The 22,640-nt window shown below is 37.4% G+C and overlaps 1 protein-coding gene across 1 annotated transcript in view; it reads left to right on the top strand.

Annotated features, from left to right (window-relative positions):
- The window catches only part of mgl (low-density lipoprotein receptor-related protein megalin), an 890,817-nt gene that overhangs the window by 634,820 nt on the left and 233,357 nt on the right, over positions 1 to 22,640 (top strand). Inside the window, exons 56-57 of the mRNA XM_090412774.1 lie at positions 1,554 to 1,682; positions 13,319 to 13,495. Coding sequence (XP_090268900.1) covers positions 1,554 to 1,682; positions 13,319 to 13,495 — 306 coding nt within the window. The remainder of the gene's footprint in view (positions 1 to 1,553; positions 1,683 to 13,318; positions 13,496 to 22,640) is intronic.

Here is a 22,640-nt window from a genome sequence, read left to right as displayed (position 1 = left end):
ATTCAAGTCATCCACCCATAATTATAATAATTTTTCCATTTTTTTCATGAAGTTTACACCTGCTATAACAAAGCCTCAAAAAAATCTTCCACTTCTACCTTAGTAGAACCTTCTGTGGGACCATAGGCACAAATAAGTCTCATTGTCCAGTTCCCCATTCTCATATTTGCCCACATGACTCTACTTGAGACTGACTGCCATTCAAGAAGATTAGCCTCGTATTTTGTGTTGAATACAATGGCTACTCCTTCTTTTCTTTAGTTGTCATTGCCTGAATATAACATTTTGTATTTATTGCTCAGAAAGATCTCACCAGTTTTTGTCTTTTTTGTTTCAGTCACCCCTATTATGTCGATCTGGTACTTATCTAATTCCTCAGCTAGCTCCATTTCTTTGCCATTCAGGCTTCTTATGTTGATAGTACCGATCTTTAACTCTGGTGATGTTGAGTTGGGGTTTGTTTTCAGATTTGTTCCAGTAGCTGACTTTTCACTGTTCGCCCTGGTTCTCTGGCAAAAACAACAGGGGCCTTGTTTAACCGGGTGAAGCCCCATCCAGCATGAAATTTTGTCATGTCGTACCATCATTTTTTATTTTAGTTTAACGAATAAGAATACAATTTGGTTGGCTAAATCCCAAATTTTCAGCCCATCCTCGTTCGTTCAGTATCCAAGTAGATACCCAACAGGGTGCACCACGAGAAGGTGAGGATTGGACATTAGGTCAGAAGCCCTGGTCAGTTCTCCGCATTCCTTTAAAGGCTATGTAGAGGTCTCCTCTCAGTTATACAGCTTTGACCCTTAAGTACCCCTTTTTTTCCCCCTTTTTATAAATATAATTCCACACCCACACATGCAAACATACCTATTTCAGATAGTAGTATATTTACTGGGCTCTCTTGTGGCTCCACATGAAAAAGATACCATATTCTCCATGTGCCTACAATTAAAGATGCCAATAAATTATATTCTTAGCTAAATGCTTTATTCAAGTGTAAGTAAACAATGTTTGCTTATATTAAAGTTCTATTTTATGTGAACTAGTCATGTATGAACATAGCAGAATCTGGAAAGTGGATGCAATGCTTAAATCTTAACAGATCAGAATTTTGGCAAAAAAAAGAAAAAAAAATTGGACAAATCTATAATCACTATGTTTGGCTTTAAATTATTTTGATTTCTTCTCAATCCTCAAAAATATGAGATACCAGCCATAGATTGCTAAACCCATAAAAAAAATAAATAAATAAAATAAAATAATTGACCCTTTTGAACATCCTCAGTACAGGTCACAAGTTTTGATAAATATTTCTTCTTATGGTAACAATGACCAGGAAGAAGTGCATTGTTGAAAAAGATTACTCTGAATTTTTGAGTCTTATTGCTCTAATTCTTATAAGTCTCTTATTTTTTCTGTATTCATATCTTTCTGAATCCTATTTCAAGACCTTTTTATACACATTTTATTTAAAATTTATATCAAAATATATTTATTCAAAAATGTCATTATAACATCTGTGCATGTTTGTAATTTATATATTTGAACTATACTAGAAAGATCTATTGGCTGGACCGAACCAGCAAACAGCTAGATGTTGCAGAACTGAATGGCACTAATAGAAAGACACTAGTAAGTCAAGGCATATCTGATCCTCGTGCTGTAGCAGTTCATCCTGGAATTGGGTAAGACTTTTTGTTGTTGTTGTGCATATCAGTAATAAATGATGAGTTTGATACCTTTCCAGACTTTAGGTGTTAAAATAAATCTTCATTAACTGTAATATCCTTGATGTATGTAACAAATTCTGTAGTGTTCTTGATAAAGGATGGTGACTTGCCTGAAACCAAAGCTATCTCTTCCTTTATTTTAACACCTAAGGTTTGGAAACGCTATATAGATGATGTCTTCATTATTTGGAGCCATGGACATGATTCCCTTATGGTTTTCCTCGAACATCTCAATAGCTGACATCAAAGTAGTAAGTTTACTGCCAGCTTGAAACGGATAATTCCTTGCCTTTTCTTGATGTCAAACTGACTCGCTCTTCTGGTAAACTCAAAATATTGATATATAGAAAGCCCACACATGCCAACAGATATCTGCATAGTCAGTCCCATCACTTCCCTCCTCATAAGCTTGGAATAATTTCCACCTTGGGACATAGAGCCCGTTCTCTTCTGGATGACCCAAATGAACTTCTTACAGAAATAAACCATCTGAAAACTTCTTTCGAAGTTAATGGATATTCCAAGAGAATCATTGCAAAATTCTTTCTTAATCCTCCTAGACATTACTCAGAAGAAACAAATAGATTCAAAGGCAATATATCTATTCCTTACATAAGTACAGTTTCACATAAATTAGCAAAAGTTCTAAGAAAATACAATATCAGAACCTTGTTCATTCCACTTCCAAAGATCCGTTTCTTAATAAGCCACCCAAAACCTTGTCATCATCAACTCAAATACCCTGGTGTATATAAAATATTGTGTGATTGTGATATTCCCTATTTTGGGCAGACAGACAAATCTGTCGAATTGCGTATGGAAGAAGATATGAGGGACATTACTTACAAGAGACAGCGAGCCAGTGCATTATCTAGTCATATCCTTTTCTCGGCTAATCCTAATGATGAAAACCAAAGTCACAAAGTCTGCTGTGAAAAATCTACTAACATCTTCCGTTGCAATGATGAACTAGAGAGAAAAATCGTGGAATCTAGAGAAATCATCTTCAATCCTGTTCATCTAAATAATAACTTGAGCTACAACCTCCCAGATTGCCATTCAGCTGTAATCATGTACTGGCGTTCACGAGATGCTACTAGCACGCGCTTTCCCAACAATACAACTGACGAAAGAACAGCTTTAAATACAACCACAACAATTTAGTGTCAATTATGTATAGAGACTCTCTATGATGTTCATAGTTTATTTAAGCTTCATTGTTTTAGTGTTTTTTCTTTTTTCTTTCTTTTATAATGTCACTGATGAAGGCTGTTAAGCCGAAACTAGTCGTGTTTTTATATTAAAACCTTTTTACTTAAATCTCGGTTCTAGTCATTCAATTCTTTATAAAAATATGTATGTTAACCGAGTTAATGATCATTCTTTCATATATATATATATATATATACAGGGTGTTCGGGATAAATTTGACAGTTTCGTAAGGAAAAAGAAAATCTTCTTTGTATCTATTAAATTTAATGAATTGACAAAAAAACATTACAGGCAGAGTTAATTACAATACTATCAACAAGATTTACTCAAAATAACCACCATTAGCATCGATCACAGCTTCAATTCTGCTTCGGAACCTCGAACAAGCTGATGCTACAGTCTCCCTGGGAAGGGCCGCAAAAACTGTTTTAATTTTATCCATTAACTGGGCTTTTGTATTACTGGAAGTGCGATTGGTGTCTTTTTCAACTGCGCCCCATACAAAATAATCCATGGGGTTAAGGTCTGGGGAGTTTGGAGGCCAAACATTTGGACTGGTGAAGTCGTAGAAATTTTCAGACAACCATTTTTGACTTTTCCCAGAGGTGTGGCAAGGGGCCGAATCCTGCTGCCATACATACGGCCTACCATTGGCTACCCTTGTTATCCAGGGCTTGACTACAGTTAGCAACTCCACGAACAAAGCCCGAATTCCAATGCCAGGGTTCTTCAACACCTGTTCCTGCAGATTTGCGAGGAATTCTGCTGTACGAACGCAATCAGATCGTCTGCTAGGGATCTTTCTTCTTGCTACATCCTCGTAGTCACCATTGCAAGTCTCTAGTTCATGCCTGATTGTTTTTACTGTATTCAGGGAGCATTGGGCAGCAGTCGTAATATCCTTATTTTGATGGCGGGCACGAATCATCATGATACAAGTTATTCTCTTCCATGATTCAGGTGGGTTCCAGCTATCCATCCTTTCTGACATCTTGTATATGAATGAAGAAGGGTCCAAACTTTTAAATGAAGAGAAGTGTGTGTTAATACATGTAACTTACGGAAAAATATAATTAATTATAAATATGTCAAATTTATCCCAAACACCCTGTGTATATATATATATATATATATATATATATATATATATATATATATATATATATATATATATATATATACAATAAAAAGTTAGGAAAGATTAGCTGATTTATAAAGTTAGGAGAATGAAGTAAAGTTTCACATGTTTCTTTATAAAGGTGCTTCATGAGGAACCAACTTTTGTGAAGGACTCTTGTCTTTCTCCAATGAACTCTATGTCTAATGAAGATGGCATGTTCTGCAAGTCCAGACTATTATCCATTATTAATTTTGTATCGTTATGTCTACTCACAGTATACCTCTTTTAAAACTTATGCTGCAAAAAATGAATGATTCCAGGAAGGTGGGAGTTATAGTGATCTGGAAATTGAAGTTCAGGGTGCTTATTGCAAAAATAGCAAACTCTGCACAATTTCTGAGATGTTGAGAATTATACTGATGAGTATAATGACATTACTTTTCCTCTGTATGGTCTTGATATGATTGCATCTATGCCATGTTAAAGTTAATCACCTTAGTTAATAAGTGAATAGTAAAGAGGATTTAGAAGCAAGTGAGGGTTATTTTGGATTGCAGAATTTAGGCAGTGGGCTGAAAAGAGAGTATATGACAGAAACATACCAGTTACTAAAGAGATGTTTTATAGGCTTGATTTAGACTAGATTTTTCAATGCAAGTGATGAATAAGCAGAGTGGGTTGCCTAAGTGAGTAGCAAATACAGTGCTAGTAAATGTGTTTAAGAAAGGGTATTATAGGCATTATTTGAGTATAAAGCTTGAATCATTGAGTTCCAAGACTCCATGGAGTTATTATTACAAGAGACCTTCAGGGAGTCAGAAATTCATCAAGACCACATATCACTCACACCACATATCATACCTTATCTTGAATTCATTCACACTGTCTGCACTCTTAACCTTCAAAGATAATCAATTCCAGTCATGCACTGCTCAATGATAAAAAAAATCTAGCTCTAACCCTTTTCTTTACTGCATTCATTCTCAATCTCCATGGACGCCCTCTCTCCACCCTCCATAAAATGAAAAATTCCATCTGGTGGTATCCTATATAACCTTTTCTGAAGTTTACAGGTCTCTATCATATCACTCTTCCTTTTTTCTGTGTGCATCTGCAGTTCCACAAATCTCATGATCTATATTCCACAGTCCCAATATCATCTTTAACACTATACCACATAACCATACACTCTCTCTCCACCAAATCTGCATCACCTCTGAAACCAGGCGACCAGATCGGCATACAGTAGTCCAGAGGTTGTTTCAAAACCTTCTCAAGAGGCAAAATGACTTCCTTATTTTTACATGGCTCTGTTCATTTCAGCATTGCAACGTGCATAACTTTACATTTACTAACATTAAACTGATAGCATTTTCCAATAACCACAATTCCAGCTTATTCAAACTATTCTGCAACTACTGCATGTCATTTATATTCCTGATTACCCTGCATATTTTTGCATCAGTCCTTCCCAATATCATTAATGTAAAGATTGAATTACAATGGACTGAGGACTGATATCTGTGATACATCACTTTTTTTTTTTAATATATATCAATCAGCCATCCTCTTATCCAAACTAGTAATTTATAATCCAATCACATATCCTCCAACTTATGCAACAACCTTTCATGCTGAATCCTGTCAAGAGCTTTAGCAAAGCCTGAAACATCATGGTATAGCCATTCCCCTTCTCTAACTTCTCTATGACATTATTATTATAAAATGGGAGCAAGTTACTTAAACATGACCTTCCCTTAGTAAATCCATCCTGTTCATTGCAAATTATAGATTCACTGTCACCCTATTTCAGTATGTGATCTCTTACCAACTCTTCTGAAATCTTCACCACCACCATCCCAGCGATATTAATAGTAGACACGTCAGTCTTTGCAATGCTTTTGTGCAATAGGATTATCATACATTCTTTCCACTCCTGTGGAATCTTCCCTGGGGTGAGACTAAAATTATACACCCAAGTTAAGGAATGGCTAGTTCATCTGTTTTAGCATCTGTGCTGATATCCTATCAATCCCTATTGCTAAAAACAGCTCTATCACCTCCTCATACACCTGAGTTTCTTCATCCATTGTACAGGTAGCTTTCAAACCATTCTGCGAGTACCGCATGTCATTTACATTGAACTTAATGTTGCATATAACCAGTTGGTAGCTTTTAGCAAAATGGGAACACTCCTTAGTTGAATACTGTCTTCTGCATTTGCCACCAGCATACACCCTCTTGCATTGACAAGAGGTTTTTCTTTCAGATTTATTCACCTCTGAAACCAGGAGACCAGACCGGCATACAGTAGTCCAGAAGTTGTTTCAAAACATAACAATAGAACTCTTTTGGGTTCCCTTACTTTGCAGGACCAGTTTCTTTTCATACACTCACTTAGTTTTCTGTACAATAGTTATGACTCTTCTGGCCTGCACCTTATAATTTTCATAACTAACATCATTCTTATTCACACACAATATTCTTCCCACATCCTCTTTTTCTTAAGAATTTCTTGCTTATTAAGACTGCACATCCATTTCACTTCCACACTGTTTACTCTTCGAACTCAAGGACACATACTGATTTGCATCATTGATGTATTTTTTAAATACTTCCCATGTACTGCTGATTTCCTTCCCATCTAGCAACCAATAACATAGTATCACACCTAGTATTTTCCTCAGCTGGTCATAATTTCCTTCTTTGAAGTTCAGCATGTAACCTTTTCTAAATGGAATAGTCATAGACTTAGGCTGCTTCCCACATCAGTATAGCATCATCAGAACAATCATGTCTTTAACCGAACCTCTGACACTAAAATCAGGTCTACTACTTTTTTTGACTTTGAGTTCTTGAGTCTCATGCTACATAAGGAAGTTGTTGGCAACAGCTCAATAAATTCAGCTTCATCTCATGACCAATAACTGATCCACTAGGTAATTAGTAACACTCTTACTGTGTATTTGATCTTGATAGATCACCTCACTACCCTAACCATACTGAAATCATTACTTTTGTTTAGTTAATTTTAACCTATTGCTTTACTTTTGTACATTTTTCTCTGTATTCTCTCAGAGCACAAACTGACTTACTTGTCAAGAACATTTAGAGATATGGGATCTTTTTGTTTTGTTCTTGTATTATAAATTCAGATAAGGATAAAGAGTTTACATGTTAGCTAAAATCTAACTAATTGGTTTGTTGCATGTCTGTTGTCATTTTTCCTGATAATCAAAGTTGATTGCCTGGATTATATATATTCATCTTTTGATCTGTTATCAAGCTTGGAGACCACAGAATTCTTATACCATATATATATATATATATATATATATATATATATATATATATTTATTTATTTAAAGAGAAATATAAGGAGACAACTGAAGAAGTTGGAAAAAACTCAAACCTTTGCAGGCACTCCCCAAAATTACAGAGGTGCCCATACATCTTCACTCCAATAGCCCAAGTATCCCTGATTCATAATTGCTTCACTAAATAACACTTTTCTCTTCAGACACCTTATTCCAAAAAACCATCAGACATATCTATACGTGTGTGTGTGTGTGTGCGCGTGCGCGTTCCTCTTATATAAATGTATGAGGGGATGTGCATATGACTCCTGCATAGCCTCCCTCATCCTGTATTTGTCATCTTTCAAAATTTTGTACCTGTCAGAACTACCAGCACTTTCACTTTCCTACCTTGCATTCTAACATTACAACTTGCATTACAAGGAAAACATGATTTCATCATGCTCTTATTCAGCACGTGTATATATTATATAATTATTATTAAGCCCTCCATGGAGTCGGCAGACTCATCATGTGAGGTTCATTCAATTGACAATATATTTATCATATAGAATCTTAAAATCCTTAACACTCCTTGCATTAACAATACATTCTGGTAATGCATGCCATTCACTGACAATTCTCGATGTAAAAAATCTACTCCTCACACCTTTCTTCATCATCTTCACCACACTCTTACAGGGGATGACCTCTGGTTCTTCCCCTCTCACCTTGTACTCTTTTTATAATCTCATCTTGATTAATCTGATAAAATCCTCTCACTAATTTAAATATCTCTATCATATCACCTCTCTTCCTCCTATCCACCAAACTCTGAAATCCAATTTCTTCACCCTCTCTCCATATCCAGCAGTGGCGGCTCGTGGCTTGAAATCGTGGGGGATGCTGCAACTTTCGAAATATACATACACAGTGTAAGTACAGTGTATATGTTTGGATAAAATATCAAAATTATGATAAAAATTTAACATGAAAAAATATTGTTTATTATCGATAAAATTATACAGTTTGGTATAATTCAAAATTACTTAAAAATAAAATCCATTATCACAACCCCAATAAAAACTATAACAAATGTTATGTCTTTAATTGTAATGTCCAAATATTTAAAGAGACAGAGTAAACACAATAAGCACTATGAACACTCTACTACTGGCGCAAACTGCATATAAACAGCAGTGGATCTGCGCAATGGACAGTGCTGCATTACGCTAATAGATCGCATCTCACTATGATGTGCATATGCTTGAACATGTAGCAATATGACACTATGGTAAACACAGTGCTGCTGGCATCCTTCACCCTCTTAAGTGCTTCAAGATGGATTTTTATTATGTTTTATACAAAATAAGAGAATTGTTTAGGATTGTTGATGATAAAATTAAATATTACAAGCAAATATAAATAAATTAATAAATATATTTATATATCGAGAAAAATTGGGGGTGCTGCAGTTCCACAGTGCCTATGCATAAGCCACCCCTGATATCCAGCATTTCAAATTCCTGATATTGTCTTAGTCACTTGCCTCTGGACCCTCTCCAATGTCTCCACATCGCTTTGAAAACCAGGTGACCAGATCTGAGCACAATAGTCTAAGTGTGACCTGACCAGTGCCTTATACAGTGGCAGAACAATGTGCAGCCTTTGCAACACTAGCAATATATAATATTGTCCCTTCACTATCCTTCTCTTCCTTTTTCATATTCCCTCTTCCCATTCCTCACTCTCCTTCTTTTTTTCTTTCATATTCCCTCTTCCCTCTCATATCTCCATTCTTTCTTCTCTGCTATGGGAGAAATGCCTTTTGTAACCAGAGTTATTGTTTTTTTTTCCTCTATCTCTCCATATTGCACAAGATTCTTCTGATCTCTTTCTGTCAAAAAATGTATTTTTGCCAAAAAAATGTCTATTTGAAATGCTAGGGAACATTTAGTGAGATATCAATACAAGTTTTGGAGGAGAATTAAGGGAGGTGATTGATTTTTACTAGATCCCGGTGCAATAGAAGCCATCTGCATGCAAAACAAGGTGAAATCAAACTTGAACAAAAGCCAGTAGATTAAGCATGGGACCTTTTAGAATCAATTTTGAATATGTTGTTAATTTGCTAGCAACTAGAACTAGAAAACTGAGATTCTGATAAAGCTAGGGATGAAAATTTGGTGGAATGGGGATCAAATATCTTCATACCTATAAGAATAATATTTATAGTGCATTATATTTTCTGTTGATGATAAGAAACAACAATTCTACTCAAGGAAATGAAGCATAAAAATTGCAAAATCAGCCCTCTTTAAGATGTTAGATTAATTTCATTGCCATCGACCACCCTGATGCTTTTTTGGAAGCCTGGGAGAATGTTTGGATAAGATTGACGGCATTAGTGCTGTACCTCTGGAGAAGAAATATCACTAGATTGCAGTAGAACTACCTATCAGATAGATAGCATCCACAGTATGCTTAGAAGGATCATTGTGAGGGAGAAATCAAGAATGTAAGTGGTCAGGTAAACAGGTGAACAGTTATTGTAAGGAGTTATTGTTTTTGACAGTAAACTTCTGCACATCAACCTGCTGGATCAGTGTATTTGGATAATGGAAGCTGCACACACCTGCCACTGAATTAGCAACTTTTATTTAATACTGTGGTTTCCATATAGGCATGCAACTGCCAATACTGACCCTCATCAATTCCCTGTGCATAGTTTGGTGATATATATATGGATCAGGAACAGCCTTCATTAAATGCTTCGGTTAGTTGCTGCACACAAGAAGTTCTGCTTGTCTTTATAAGCCTTCTCAGACAATGCCAAGCTCATTCTTGACAGACTATCTTAGGACTACAGTTATGCTTCTTAGACAAGCAGTGTGGGTTATTTTTACACTGATTAAACACCCAGGATATCTCATCTTTTGAGAAACCAGCCAACTCTGATATTTTCAAAATTGTCGCTCCATCCAGACGGCACAATAAGCCCTTTATCAAAATTTGAAAAATAAAAATCCTTTGTTTTTTCCCATTGCAATCAACACTATTGACAATTACTCACCAGTGCATTCTTAAATAGTTGCCTAGAACTCATGGTGACACACACACACACACACACACACACACACACACATCACCAAGTATTTTGCATATATGCTAAATAAGTGATGTTTATGTACACATAAAGGTTTCTAATTTAGTGGCTGGTATGTGTAGTTAGCTCCAGTTGGGGAAGTTAAAATCACTGAGGAAGACTTTGTTATTAGGTAAGCTGGAATATAGAAAATTAACATTTAAGGAACGAAAACATATACATTAAGAATGACTGATGGATTAAAGACATACAAATGAAGATGAATAGAGTAGGGGAAAGAGCTTTTTTTAGATTTATCAAGAAAGAGAAGATTTTTAATTTAGACACTCTCTGATAATAGAATATTGAAATTGAGCACATTTGCACACATGCCACTTTTAAGACAAAAAAATTGCCAAAGAGTGTGTGTCTTTAGTAAAAGTGAGATAAGTACTGATTGAAGAAGATGAAAGTTTCATTTAGGAAAAGTGTATGAACTCAACTTAACAATCTGTGGTTTAAATTAAGTTCAAATTTAGAAGTACGTGACATATACAGTACTGAATTTGTTGCTAAGTTATATTCACAAGACATTTTGTCTGCCTCTGCAAATTGTGGCTTTGGCAATTCTGTCTATGTATTATTAATTGGACACCCTTCCCCTCCAAGCATGCCTAATGGAATGGAAGCATTAAGATAATGCTTCCATTCCATTAGGAAAGATTTATGCTTGGTGAGGATATGTTGTCAGAGGTGGTGGAAATATGAGCTCTGGGGGTAATAGTGGATAAGGATCTGAAATTTAGGGGACACATAGCCAAAATTACAAAGACAACACAAAGGCTTCTGGGAATGATGCGGAGGACACTGACTTGTAGAAGTAGGGAGATTCTTGTTCCATTGTATAAGGCTTTGATTAGGCCACACAGGGATTGGGATTGTTGTACCAGATTTGGTCACCTGATTTTTAGAAGGATGAAGAGATGTTGGAGAGGGTCCAGAGGTGACTGACTAATGTGGTTTCTGGCCTCTGGAATGTCGAGTATGAGGAAAGATTGAGAAGATGCAACTTGCAGAGTCTGGTGTACAGGAGGAGAGGAGATACGATAGAGACCTACAAGTTATTAAGGGGTTTTTATAGGATCAATGCTGGAGAGGTTTTACAGCAAATGGTGGGAGATCAGGGGAGAACCAGAGGTCATCCCTGGAAACTGTATAAAGGGGTGTGAGTAGGGGAGTGAGAGGCAGGTTTTTTCGTGCAGAGTTATGAATGATTGGAATGCCTTGCCTGAGAGTGTGGTGTCTGTAGAGAATTTGAGTGTGTTTAAAGCACAGTATGATGAGCTGTGTGTGTTTGATAAAAGGACCTCCTAGATGAGTCTTTGACTCCATGGGGGTCTTGGGTAATAATAATATAATAATAATAATAATTGGAAATGCTGCTATTTGCAGTACCCACACACATACACATTAGGTGTGTGTGTGTGTGTGTGTGTGTGTGTGTGTGTGTGTGTGTGTGTGTGTGTGTGTGTGTGTGTGTGTGTGTGTGTTGTCTTTCTGTAAGAAACCATTCTAAAACTCCCCTAAAAAAAAGAAAGAGTGGAATCGCTTCATAATGTTTGATGTAACTCTGGAAACCACTCATATTACAATGTTGAAGAAAGAAAAATGTAACTGATACTTTACTGTGCAGTCCAAAAATGTTTTGGCCAGTTCAAGCCTCCACTAAGTAAAATGGTGGTATTACATGAGACACTTAAACTGATGTTAGCTTCCTCCATTCCGATGGAATAATGCCAGTTGTCTGGCATGTTATGCCAGTATGGAATAACAATAGGCTCACTACTGGAATAGTGTAGGCAAAGGATTGATTATTGCAAGCACTCTGAAGATTGCCATAGTTTTGCATACTCCCACATTGTGATGATCTAAACAGTTCTATCAGCATTTTAAGACTTCTGGTATCTTTTCTTACCTATACTCAGCTCTGTAGACAAAAACAGGTGTTTCAAATTAGATTGACATGAACATTCAGCCTTTCTGGCACAAGCATTCTCATCTCTGTTTCAGCCTCTAAAACGATTTTTTTTTCCCCTTTTGTTCTGGTCATTGTTTCTCTCTTGAATGATTCGTATTATGTAGAAATGATACATATTTTGTAGAAATAATGGGAAAATATATTTTCTCCTTATGCTGGATGATACATCTAAACTTTCTCAAAATTATTGATTCTGTTTAGAAAAGAACAGTGCAACTAATCAATGATACCTTTCTTCTCTATCACAGATACTTTCTTTTTGCTGACATTTTTGTAGGCATGTGTATTTGTTTAGCTGAGAATATTCATAATCCTTCCACTTCCTCCAGGCCCTCTAAAAACAAACAGCAAATGTCATCAGTTATATAATGATTCACTTTTAACTAAATCATATTTTTTCTCTTCTTTCATTCTCTTATTCTCAGAAAAAGTGTTCCTTGTTCAGCATATAACAAAGTCTGCAAGTAATTATTTGTTATTTAGTTTTTTATATAATCCTATCCTTCTAATAATTTAATCCTCTTTTCAAGAGGATAGGATTAGAAAAAAATAATGATTGTTCAAGAGAGAGAATGAGAAGAAAAAAACTGATGAAGTACATTTTATAAATTTTTAAAATTATTCCTAATGTTGGAAATTAAGTTATGCTAAGTTTGTTAAAAAAAAAAAAATTAGCAGTTTGACAGTTTTTTTTCCTCTTTTTTCCCAGTCAACATGCATTATACTGACACTGAAAGAAGTATTGACTCATTTTTTTAAAGTTTAAATTAAAATTAAGAACTATAAATTATTTTACTAAATGCTTTCTTTTCTATTTACTAAAGCATATATTTCTTTCAGATATCTCTTCTATACAGACTGGGGCCACCATGCTTATATTGCAAGAATTGGTCTGGATGGTACAAATTTCTCACGTATTGTATTGTATGAAAATAAGTTGGTGTGGCCAAATGCTTTAACAATTGATTATTTTAGTAACAAAATCTTTTGGGCTGATGCACATTTAGACTATATTGAGTAAGTAGATTTTATCTTTGTATAAGATGATCCCCAGTTTCAGAATTTTTTTAAAACTTTAAATATTGTCTTATGTGAAATATATGGTATACATCTTAAAAGTACAAATCTGATCACATATTTGGTCTGAAATTAGCATGATCTTTTCCAAGGTTTTCTTTTACATTTTCCTTAGCCTTTCTTCAAGTTTGCTTGCATAAACCTTACCTGTCCTTCAGAATTATTATGCTTCCAGGGAATAAGAAGACTCAATGCAGGAGCAAAACTCTTTACAGACTACAATATATATCATGCATCTTCTTCTTCGTCTCCCTTCTACATATTAGGCCTGCTGGCCTGTTATAGAGCTATCTTAAGCCCTTCTAAGTCGTACCAGTCCCAAGGATAAGGTGACTAGCCCTATGCCTCCCGGTATATTCTATGGCTATAGCTGTGTGTTCACGGGACCGGTTTGCCTGCTTGTGTTAGGGAAAACTCCAGATAAACTGGAAAGAAAAAACCTGCTGTCCATGCCCAAGACGGGCTAATTTGGCTATGTCTGAGAAAGATCCTTAAGCTCCTCACATCGGTGACAGGAATCAAACCCAGGACACCCCTTTTCCAGGCATATGGTTGCAAAGTGCTTAGGCACTAGACTAACCGCACGGACCAAGGTGACATGGAAAAGATTCATTATTGGGAAGGTACTCACCATCCTCTCCATCAGTGCCTTCTCATCGTCTGCCATAGAGATGACCTCTTGTTCATCTCTGGAAACTCATCTCTTACATTACCTAATATCCTGTGGAGTATTTCCCTACATCTATTTGACAGGTTTCTCTTACCAACTAATATTTCCTTATCGTATCACTTCTTCTCCTGTCTTCAGAATATGCATTAAAGAAATCTGCAGATCACAGTCTTTATCTAACTCTTCTATGACATTATTATAAATGTGAGAAATTGCTAATGCATGACCTCCCTTTAGTAAACCCATTATTTTCCTGGCTAAGTATAACTTATCTATCAACCAGTGTCTACCAGTGCATAGTTCTTACCAGATGCTCTAAAATCACCACTACTCCAGAGATACTGATAGATCAGTCATCTGTTGTACTGCCCTTGTACAATGTAATTACCATTAATACTCAAATTATACAAACATGTCAAGGGCCTAGCCATTTTGGTTGAGCATTCCTTTAGCACACGTGCTGATATCCCGTCTCTTTCTGCTGCCAAATTCTTATCCAGGTTATTCAACAGCTCTAGATTCTCCTGCATTCAGTAAAGTTATTCTTCTACATTCATTATTTATTTTACTGCTGCCTAATTAATTCTTTTCATTTTCTTTTAGTCTGCAGAATCTATTTCTTCTCATACTCCAACTTAGTTTACCATATAATACTCATAACTTTTCTGGCCTGAGCATTATATATTTCATAACTTGTCTCATCGTTATTCTCACAATATTCTTTCAGCATTATTCTCTTCTTATGGACCTCTGGCTTAATATGGTTGCACATCCATTTCACTCCAACTCTGTTTGTTCTTTATAATCAAGGGACACATTCAGATTGCTGCATTATTGTAGCATCTTATCAAAATGTCCCATCCACTGCTGATATCCATTTCATCCAGTAGCTGATACCATGGAATTGAATATAATATTCTCCTCAGTTTTTCATAATTTCCAGATTTATAGTTCAGCATATAACCTGTCCTAACTGGAACATCATATACTCAGCTACTTCCTAGGTCAATATCATGTGATCACTCTCACCAGCTGGTGGCATAAAAAGTCATGTTCTTTGTTGAGATCCCTTCTGATGGTAGGATCAAATCTAACACTCTTTGGTCTCAAGTTGCTTCTTTGACATGCTGCCTGAGAAAGTTCTCTTGCAGCAAAATTTTCTCTTCTTTCTTTCTTATCATAAGTTTTCTATGCTGCCCAGTCAACATTTAGATAATTTAAGTAACTCATAATGATTACTTGTTTGTTTCCTAACTGGAACTCAAATCACCAGAAATCATTAGTAATATTCCTCCTTCCCTCCTGTTTTGTCTGTTCTGTTCTTACTAAAAATACAGTACTCTTTAAACTCAATCCCAGTTACAATATTTGACTCTGTCTTATGCCGCAATTTATTTACCAAAGTAACAATTTCAACCTCTTTGTTTCTGATGCTTCTGGCATTTGTGTGTAGACTAACAAGTTATTATTTGGCATTTTCTTATACTTACATCTACAGTCTTCTTGGCTCAGTTATACAATTTTCTCTTTTACCCCCCCCCCCCCAGATATATTCACAAAGTCTGAACCCAAAGCATGTATTTCCATCCCTTTGCCAGACACATAATCATACTTGGTGACATTCACATCGTTATCACATTTGCATACCATAGCCAAACTTATACAGACACACACATTCTCATCATTCCTCTCATGATGATGATCTAATTTCACTGACTCTGCATTAGGTCTTACCCCAATAAGTAAATTCTCCTGGCTCCTGATGCCAAATTCATTTAAGTGAAGCCATTCCTTTTCTCATCCTTCTCAATCTCTAGCATAAATCTAATCTTGAGTGTCTAGGTCACTTAATTGTGTGTTTCCAGACAATAAAAGCATCGTCTACATATCAGCATCAAACATATAGTTTTCTGATATTTAGTGCCAAAACTTCATTCTCAGATGTCTTCATAAATAAATGGGCAATGGAAGGCAATAGCAGGAAGCCACTACTAAACCATAATTTTGCAAGTAAACCTTTCCTTTAATTTGCGGTAGCCAAAATTGCATTTAGCGAATACGATAAACAATAGGAATAGTTATAATTCATCCATCAGTTAGCATAAATTTGAAAAAAAAATATATGCATAATCTATATTAGAGTATAAAATCATCAAAGTTAATAAAAATCATTTGCTTAAATTTTTATTTAATGTATAAACATTGGATTGAGCTATTTTTTCACAAAAAAAATTAAGTAAAGATATTTGAATAGTGCTCCACGTTTTCATCTTGTCATGCAATTTGCAATAGCTGGCGATCACTTTATCAAGATTTCAGCAGGCTTTGAAGATTCATTCCATATCAGGATCAGCTTCAAACAAAATTTCCTTAGCATGCTCAATGTGATTGAAAACTATCTCAAGTTCTATCGCAGTTAGCTTCTTATTCATAACTTGTTTGCACTCCTTATCTTCTTCTTCTTCATATGCATGCTGTTCTTCTAGTTGAAGGAGATCATTCTTGCTTAACTGTGAATGGGAATCGAACAAGTTTCTCACATCTTCATTATCCAGTTCATTAAATCCAAGTTCTTTTCCAATTGTGCTGATTTCTTTAATAATGTTATCAGCTGGGTTATTAAAACCAATGAAATCATTCACACAGTGAGGTATGACCTTCTGCCATATGATTCCTTTATTACTGCAGCCTTCTTTAGCGGTCTTTCACTTTTCCATATCTTCTTCTTCTTCTGCAGCTTGTCCCACTTAAGTAGAGTCGCTGTTTTTGGTGAGTCTCCTCCACATCCTCCTGCCTCGGTCTGTAACAACATCCAAGTTCTTCATCCTCAAGTCCTCCTCCTCCACCAGCTCCCTCTCTCTCTCTTCTTTGTCCGACCATGCTTCCTCTTCCCCTGCACATCCATCTGCATGACCTTTCTTTCCACATATTCATCCTCATTTCTCAGACAATCCTTTCTGGTCACACCACAGATCCACCTAAGCATTCTCATCTCCGCTACCTTCCTCCGGGCTACGGTTTCCATAGCATACGTCATAGCTGGTCTCACTACTGTCCTATAAATTTTGCCTTTTAGATTGATCAGCACCCTCTTATTGCATATCATTCCAGCCATCTCTCTCACCAGTTCCTCCATTCTGCTTGTATCGTGCATCCCACTTCCTTCTCAGCCTCTCCATCCTCTTCCACTGTTGAACCTAAGTATCTAAAGTCCCTAATCTTCCTGATGACATTTCCTTCCAGCTCCAGATCTGTCTCCTGGCTGTCATCCACTTTGCAACACATATACTCTGTCTTGTTTCTGCTCAGTCTCATACCTCTCTCTCTCTCTCTCTCTCTCTCCCAGTACTTTCCTCCATCTTTCCAGTTTAGCTGCCACTTCTTCTCTTGATTCTGCACACAGCAAGTTGTCATCCGCATACAGCATTATCCAAGGCATGTCTTCTCTCACCTCTTCCATCACAATATTATTATTATTATTATTATTACCACGGGCTACTCCAGGAGTCCTTAGACTCATCGAGGGAGGCCCTAAACATCATGTTCACGCAGCTGTTCAACATTCTCACAGTATCTATCATACCTTGCCTTGAACTCGCTCACTGTCATAGCACCCACAACAGACTCTGGCAGCTTATTCCACTCATTTACCACTCTAAAAGTAAAGAACCCAGCTCTAACACCCCTGCTAACCACGCTCTTGCCCAGCTTCCATGGGTGTCCCCTAGTTCTCCCACCACCAGTCCTGATCTCAAAAATATCATCTGAATTAATCCTATAGAATCCTTTTAGCAATTTGAATGTCTCAATCATATCTCCCCTTTTCCGCCTATCAACTAGTTTCTGCAACCCACAAATCTTCAACCTGTTCTCATATGGTTCATTCCATAGACCTGCTATCATCTTAGTCACTCGCCTCTGGATCCTCTCAACCTCCTCCCCATCAAGAAGGAACCGAGGTGACCAAATCTGGGCACAGTAGTCGAGATGAGGTCTTATCAGGGCTCGGTACAGAGGTACAATAACTTGTTTTTCTCTGCTCGTCAAGGTATTTTTCAACAACCAAGTGAGTTGATGAGCTGATTTAGCTACTTTTGCAATGTGCCCCCTAAACTTCATCTCCCTATCCACCAACACTCCCAAGTCCCTGGCCTCATCAATCTCTTGGAGTACAGTTCCACCAATGTGGTATACTGCTGCTAATCTTTTCACTCCGAAATGCATAACCTTACATTTTGTCACATTAAATTGACATCCATTCTCCTTAGTCCAGAACTCCAATCTATCTAAGTCATCTTGCAAGAGTTTGACATCTTCTGCATTCACTATCGCCCTACCCAACTTTGCATCATCAGCGAACAAATGAACTGTCCCACTTAGACCCTTCCCTATATCGTTAATGAAAAGATTAAACAGCAGTGGTCCAAGAACAGAACCCTGTGGCACACCACTAGTCACAGGCCGTTTTTTGGACTCTACTCCTGAATAAACTACTCTTTGATATCTCTCCATCAACCACCCAGCTATCCATCTCACCAACCCTATATCCATTCCCATATGTTGTAGTTTACGGATTAGAATTCCATGTGGTATCCTGTCAAACGCCTTTGCCAGGTCCAGCAGTACTGTAAACCCATTTCCCTTATCCAGTTCAGCCGTCACCTTGTTATAAAACTTGAGCAAGTTACTGAGGCATGATCTACCCTTCACAAAGCCATGCTGTCCTCTGTACAGTATCTCATTTTCATCAACCCATTCCTGTATTTTTCCCTTGACTACTTTCTCCAAGACCTTGACAACGACTCCTGATATGCTGATCGGTCGGTAATTTGCAACCATAGTCTTGGATCCTCCTTTATGCAGTGAAACTATTTTCCCCTCTTTCCACGCCTTCGGGACTAAGCCAGACCTGAGACTCAGATTAAACAACATGGTCAAGGGCACTGATAATTCATTAGCCGCTTCATGCAAGACCCGTGCCGGTATACCATCCAATCCCACAGATGTATTCACATTAAGGTTCTGTAATAGACTATTCACCTCCACTTCATTCATCACAATTCCCATATAAACTAATGGTTCCTTCATTTTTTCAACGTCACCACCTGGATGATATACTTTTGCAAAGTGCGCGCTCAGTAACTCCACTATATCGACTGGTTCAGTGAACTCTTTACCTTAAACTCATTCCTTAAAATGATTTTGCCATGTACAGTTTTTTCCTTGCTTGCAGCATATTGAAAGAACTGTTTGGGATTCTCTTTTGCTTGCATAGCTAGTTTCCTTTCATAATCGGCTTTTGCTGTTTTTACCACACTCGTTACCCTTCTGGCCTGTACTTTATACCGTTCGTGTGCCTGCAGGTCACCCCTTTCTTTAAATTCCCTCCATAGTTGTTTCTTTTTTTGCAGCTCAAGCTTAATGGTGTTATTCATCCATTTAACCCTTCCTTGTTTCACTATTCGGACCTTTGGTATACAATCAGCCATAACCTCCTGTAAATGCTCTTTGATCACTTCCCATGCTCTATCAACGTCCAGCCCTTGCAGTTGTACATGCCATGGCACTAATCCAAGCAATCTCCTAAGCTTGTCATACTTGCCAGCACGGTAATTCCACATATACCCTGTCTTAATCACAAATTTCACACCTTTAGCCACCTCCCAGGTCAAGACCTTATGATCACTCTCACCAATAGGTGGCAACATGGTCATATTCATTACAGTCAAATTCTCAGATACTATTACCAGGTCAAGCACTCTCACACCCCTAGTATTTTCAATTACATGCTGTTTCAGATAGTTATCCCTTAATAATTGAATAAAATCCATTTCCTTCCTCACATGTGTCCTCTCCTCCTTCCATTCAATGTTACCATAGTTGAAATCCCCCATAATAATTACCCTCCTTCCACTCATTTCATCAATTTGTTTATGCATACCATCTCCACCATCTATTCCATCACCTGGTCTATAGCAGCACCCAACTGTATATTTTATTCTGCCAGTATCAATCTCACACCAAATAGCCTCAAATGAGCTCCTTTCACTATCCTGCAATACTTCAATTCTCCTTGGCTGCAGTTCATCAGCTATCATCAATAACACCCCTCCCCCAATTTTATTCTCTCTGTCCCTCCTAAACATACTATAACCTACACATTCTATCCCACTAACTATGTCATCTTCCGTCAGCCATGTTTCACTAATGCCAATAACCTGTGGCCAGGAAGAGCCAATCAAGGCCAAGAATTCTTCCTTCTTGTTCCTAATACTCCTGGCATTAGTATACATGAATTGCAGTGTTCCCTTTGTCCCACCCCTATCTTGATGCGTTATTCTAAATATCCCATTCCCATTTTTTGTCCTTATTGCTGGCTCAGGTACATTATATACATTTTTACACTCAACTGTCTCACTGATGTCTGGATATCCACTTCCCCCCCTTCTTGGTAGTTCTAGTTTCCCTGGTTTTGCACATCCATTTTCACTTCATTCAGCAACACTTTTTCCAGTCTCCGCACACCAAGTCCATTCAAATGCAGGCCATCCATCTTGTATAAGTCCTTTCGCCCATCAAACTCATTCCACACGTCCACAAATTCCACACCACACCGTCCGCATAACCTGCGCATAATATCATTTGCGATTATGGCCCTCCTTCTAAACTCCTCTCTGTCATACCGCGGTAACAGACTCACCATTCTAACTCTGTCACTCTTTTCTTTCGCTACCTTTAACAATACTTTCAAGTCCTCTCTCATAAAAAATTTATCACCTTTCAATTCATTCGTACCAGCCACAATTGTTATTTCTTTCACCCTCTGTTTTTGCACTCTAATGCTCTCACTTACATCCTTAAATTTCGCACCCGGTAAGTATGATTTAGTTCCACTCCCATCTATTACTCCTCTTAATAACGAGTCACCATACAACACTCTCTCCTTCATTTCGGAAACTCGCCCACGCTGTTTATTTACGTTAGCCGAATCACTCTGGAAAGAGTTTTGCAGGTGCTCTAATTGCCGCTGCGCATCTTGTATCACTGTGCGCAGCCTAGCGATCTCACTTCCTACAAATAATTCCTCATTTTTTTTATCATTCAAACCATTTTCTCTTTCTGTATAATTGCTCGCGCTCTTTCTTAGATCACCGCTCACATTGCCATCTTGTACACCGCAATTCCCTATCGATCCACTATTTTCACTCGCATTCTGGCTTTCTTCAACCATAACTGTCTCACAACCTGACACATACTTCGACTCCTCACTTTGCATACACTTTCTACACATTCTCCCACCACTATCACTTTCAATCCATACTCCAGCCTCATTCGGGAATGCATACATTCCACACACATCACATTGGACAAATTCTCTCACATCAAACAGGAACGGACTTGATGCCTCCCAGGCAGGTCCGAACTCTTGTCTTCTCATTTCTGTGCATCTCCTGCACCAACCTGACATATTTCTCCAGTACCTTCTTCTCCTTCAGACACCTCCAGACTTCTTGCCTTGGCACTCTATCGTATGCTTTCTCCAGATCTCTCTTTTCCATATCAGGGATTGAATATAATAAAGCCTTATAGATATCTAAATTAAAACAAAATGAAGGAAAAGTGATTGAGCAAGAAAACAGAAATTGTACGTGCACTTGCAATGATAGCTTTGAGTCAACTGCAGTGTCACCGGCCACTGCTTACTGCACTGCCACTGCCCACTGACTGTTACACTGAAAAGTTCTGCCACTCGCTGCAGATTGGCAACAAAAAATTTCACATAACATAAAAAAATCACGTTAACTGATTAATCACTCACTTAAAGCGAGAAATAGTATCATTTCACTCACTCACACTAACTGATTATTGTCAGGGCCAGTTCCCATAAGGGCCGTTGAGTTTTAGTCATTGTGTCTCTGATAAAGAGGATGCTAGTAGCACTATAGAAAACTGTAGAAACCTATAGAAGACTGTACTGTATTACACTATACTATAGATCCTAGCAGCAGAATATGCAGCTTGTAAACAAGCCGACAGTAGTCGCGGCGTTAATGCTTCTGCTATGATCCCCTTTTAATAATGCAATCCTAAATGATGAATTGGAGTGGAGATAGTGTGCATCCTTATCTTAAACCTTATGTTACATCAACCCACCTTTCTGTATTTTCTTTATTTCCTACTATTTACACCCTCAAGGGCTCACTTTAGTGAGTACAGGCATGGCAAACCCGAGGTACCTGATGCTGGACCATGCCTTACTTCATGTAATATACATCTGTTATATTATCTGTAGACTGGTCTCTCCCTTTTTTTTTTTTTCTTTTCTTCTTACTCCTTCCCTCTAATGCTACTAGAGCAGCGTTTCTCAACCTTTCTAAGACCAAGGACCAGTAAAATGCTGAAAACAATTCTACG

This window comes from Typopeltis vanoorti, chromosome 23 (genome assembly GCF_054136105.1).
Source record: "Typopeltis vanoorti isolate ZY-2024b chromosome 23, IOZ_Tvanoo_1.0, whole genome shotgun sequence".
In the NCBI taxonomy this organism is placed as follows: Eukaryota; Metazoa; Arthropoda; class Arachnida; order Uropygi; family Thelyphonidae; genus Typopeltis; species Typopeltis vanoorti.
This window is presented reverse-complemented; position numbering and strand designations above follow the sequence as displayed.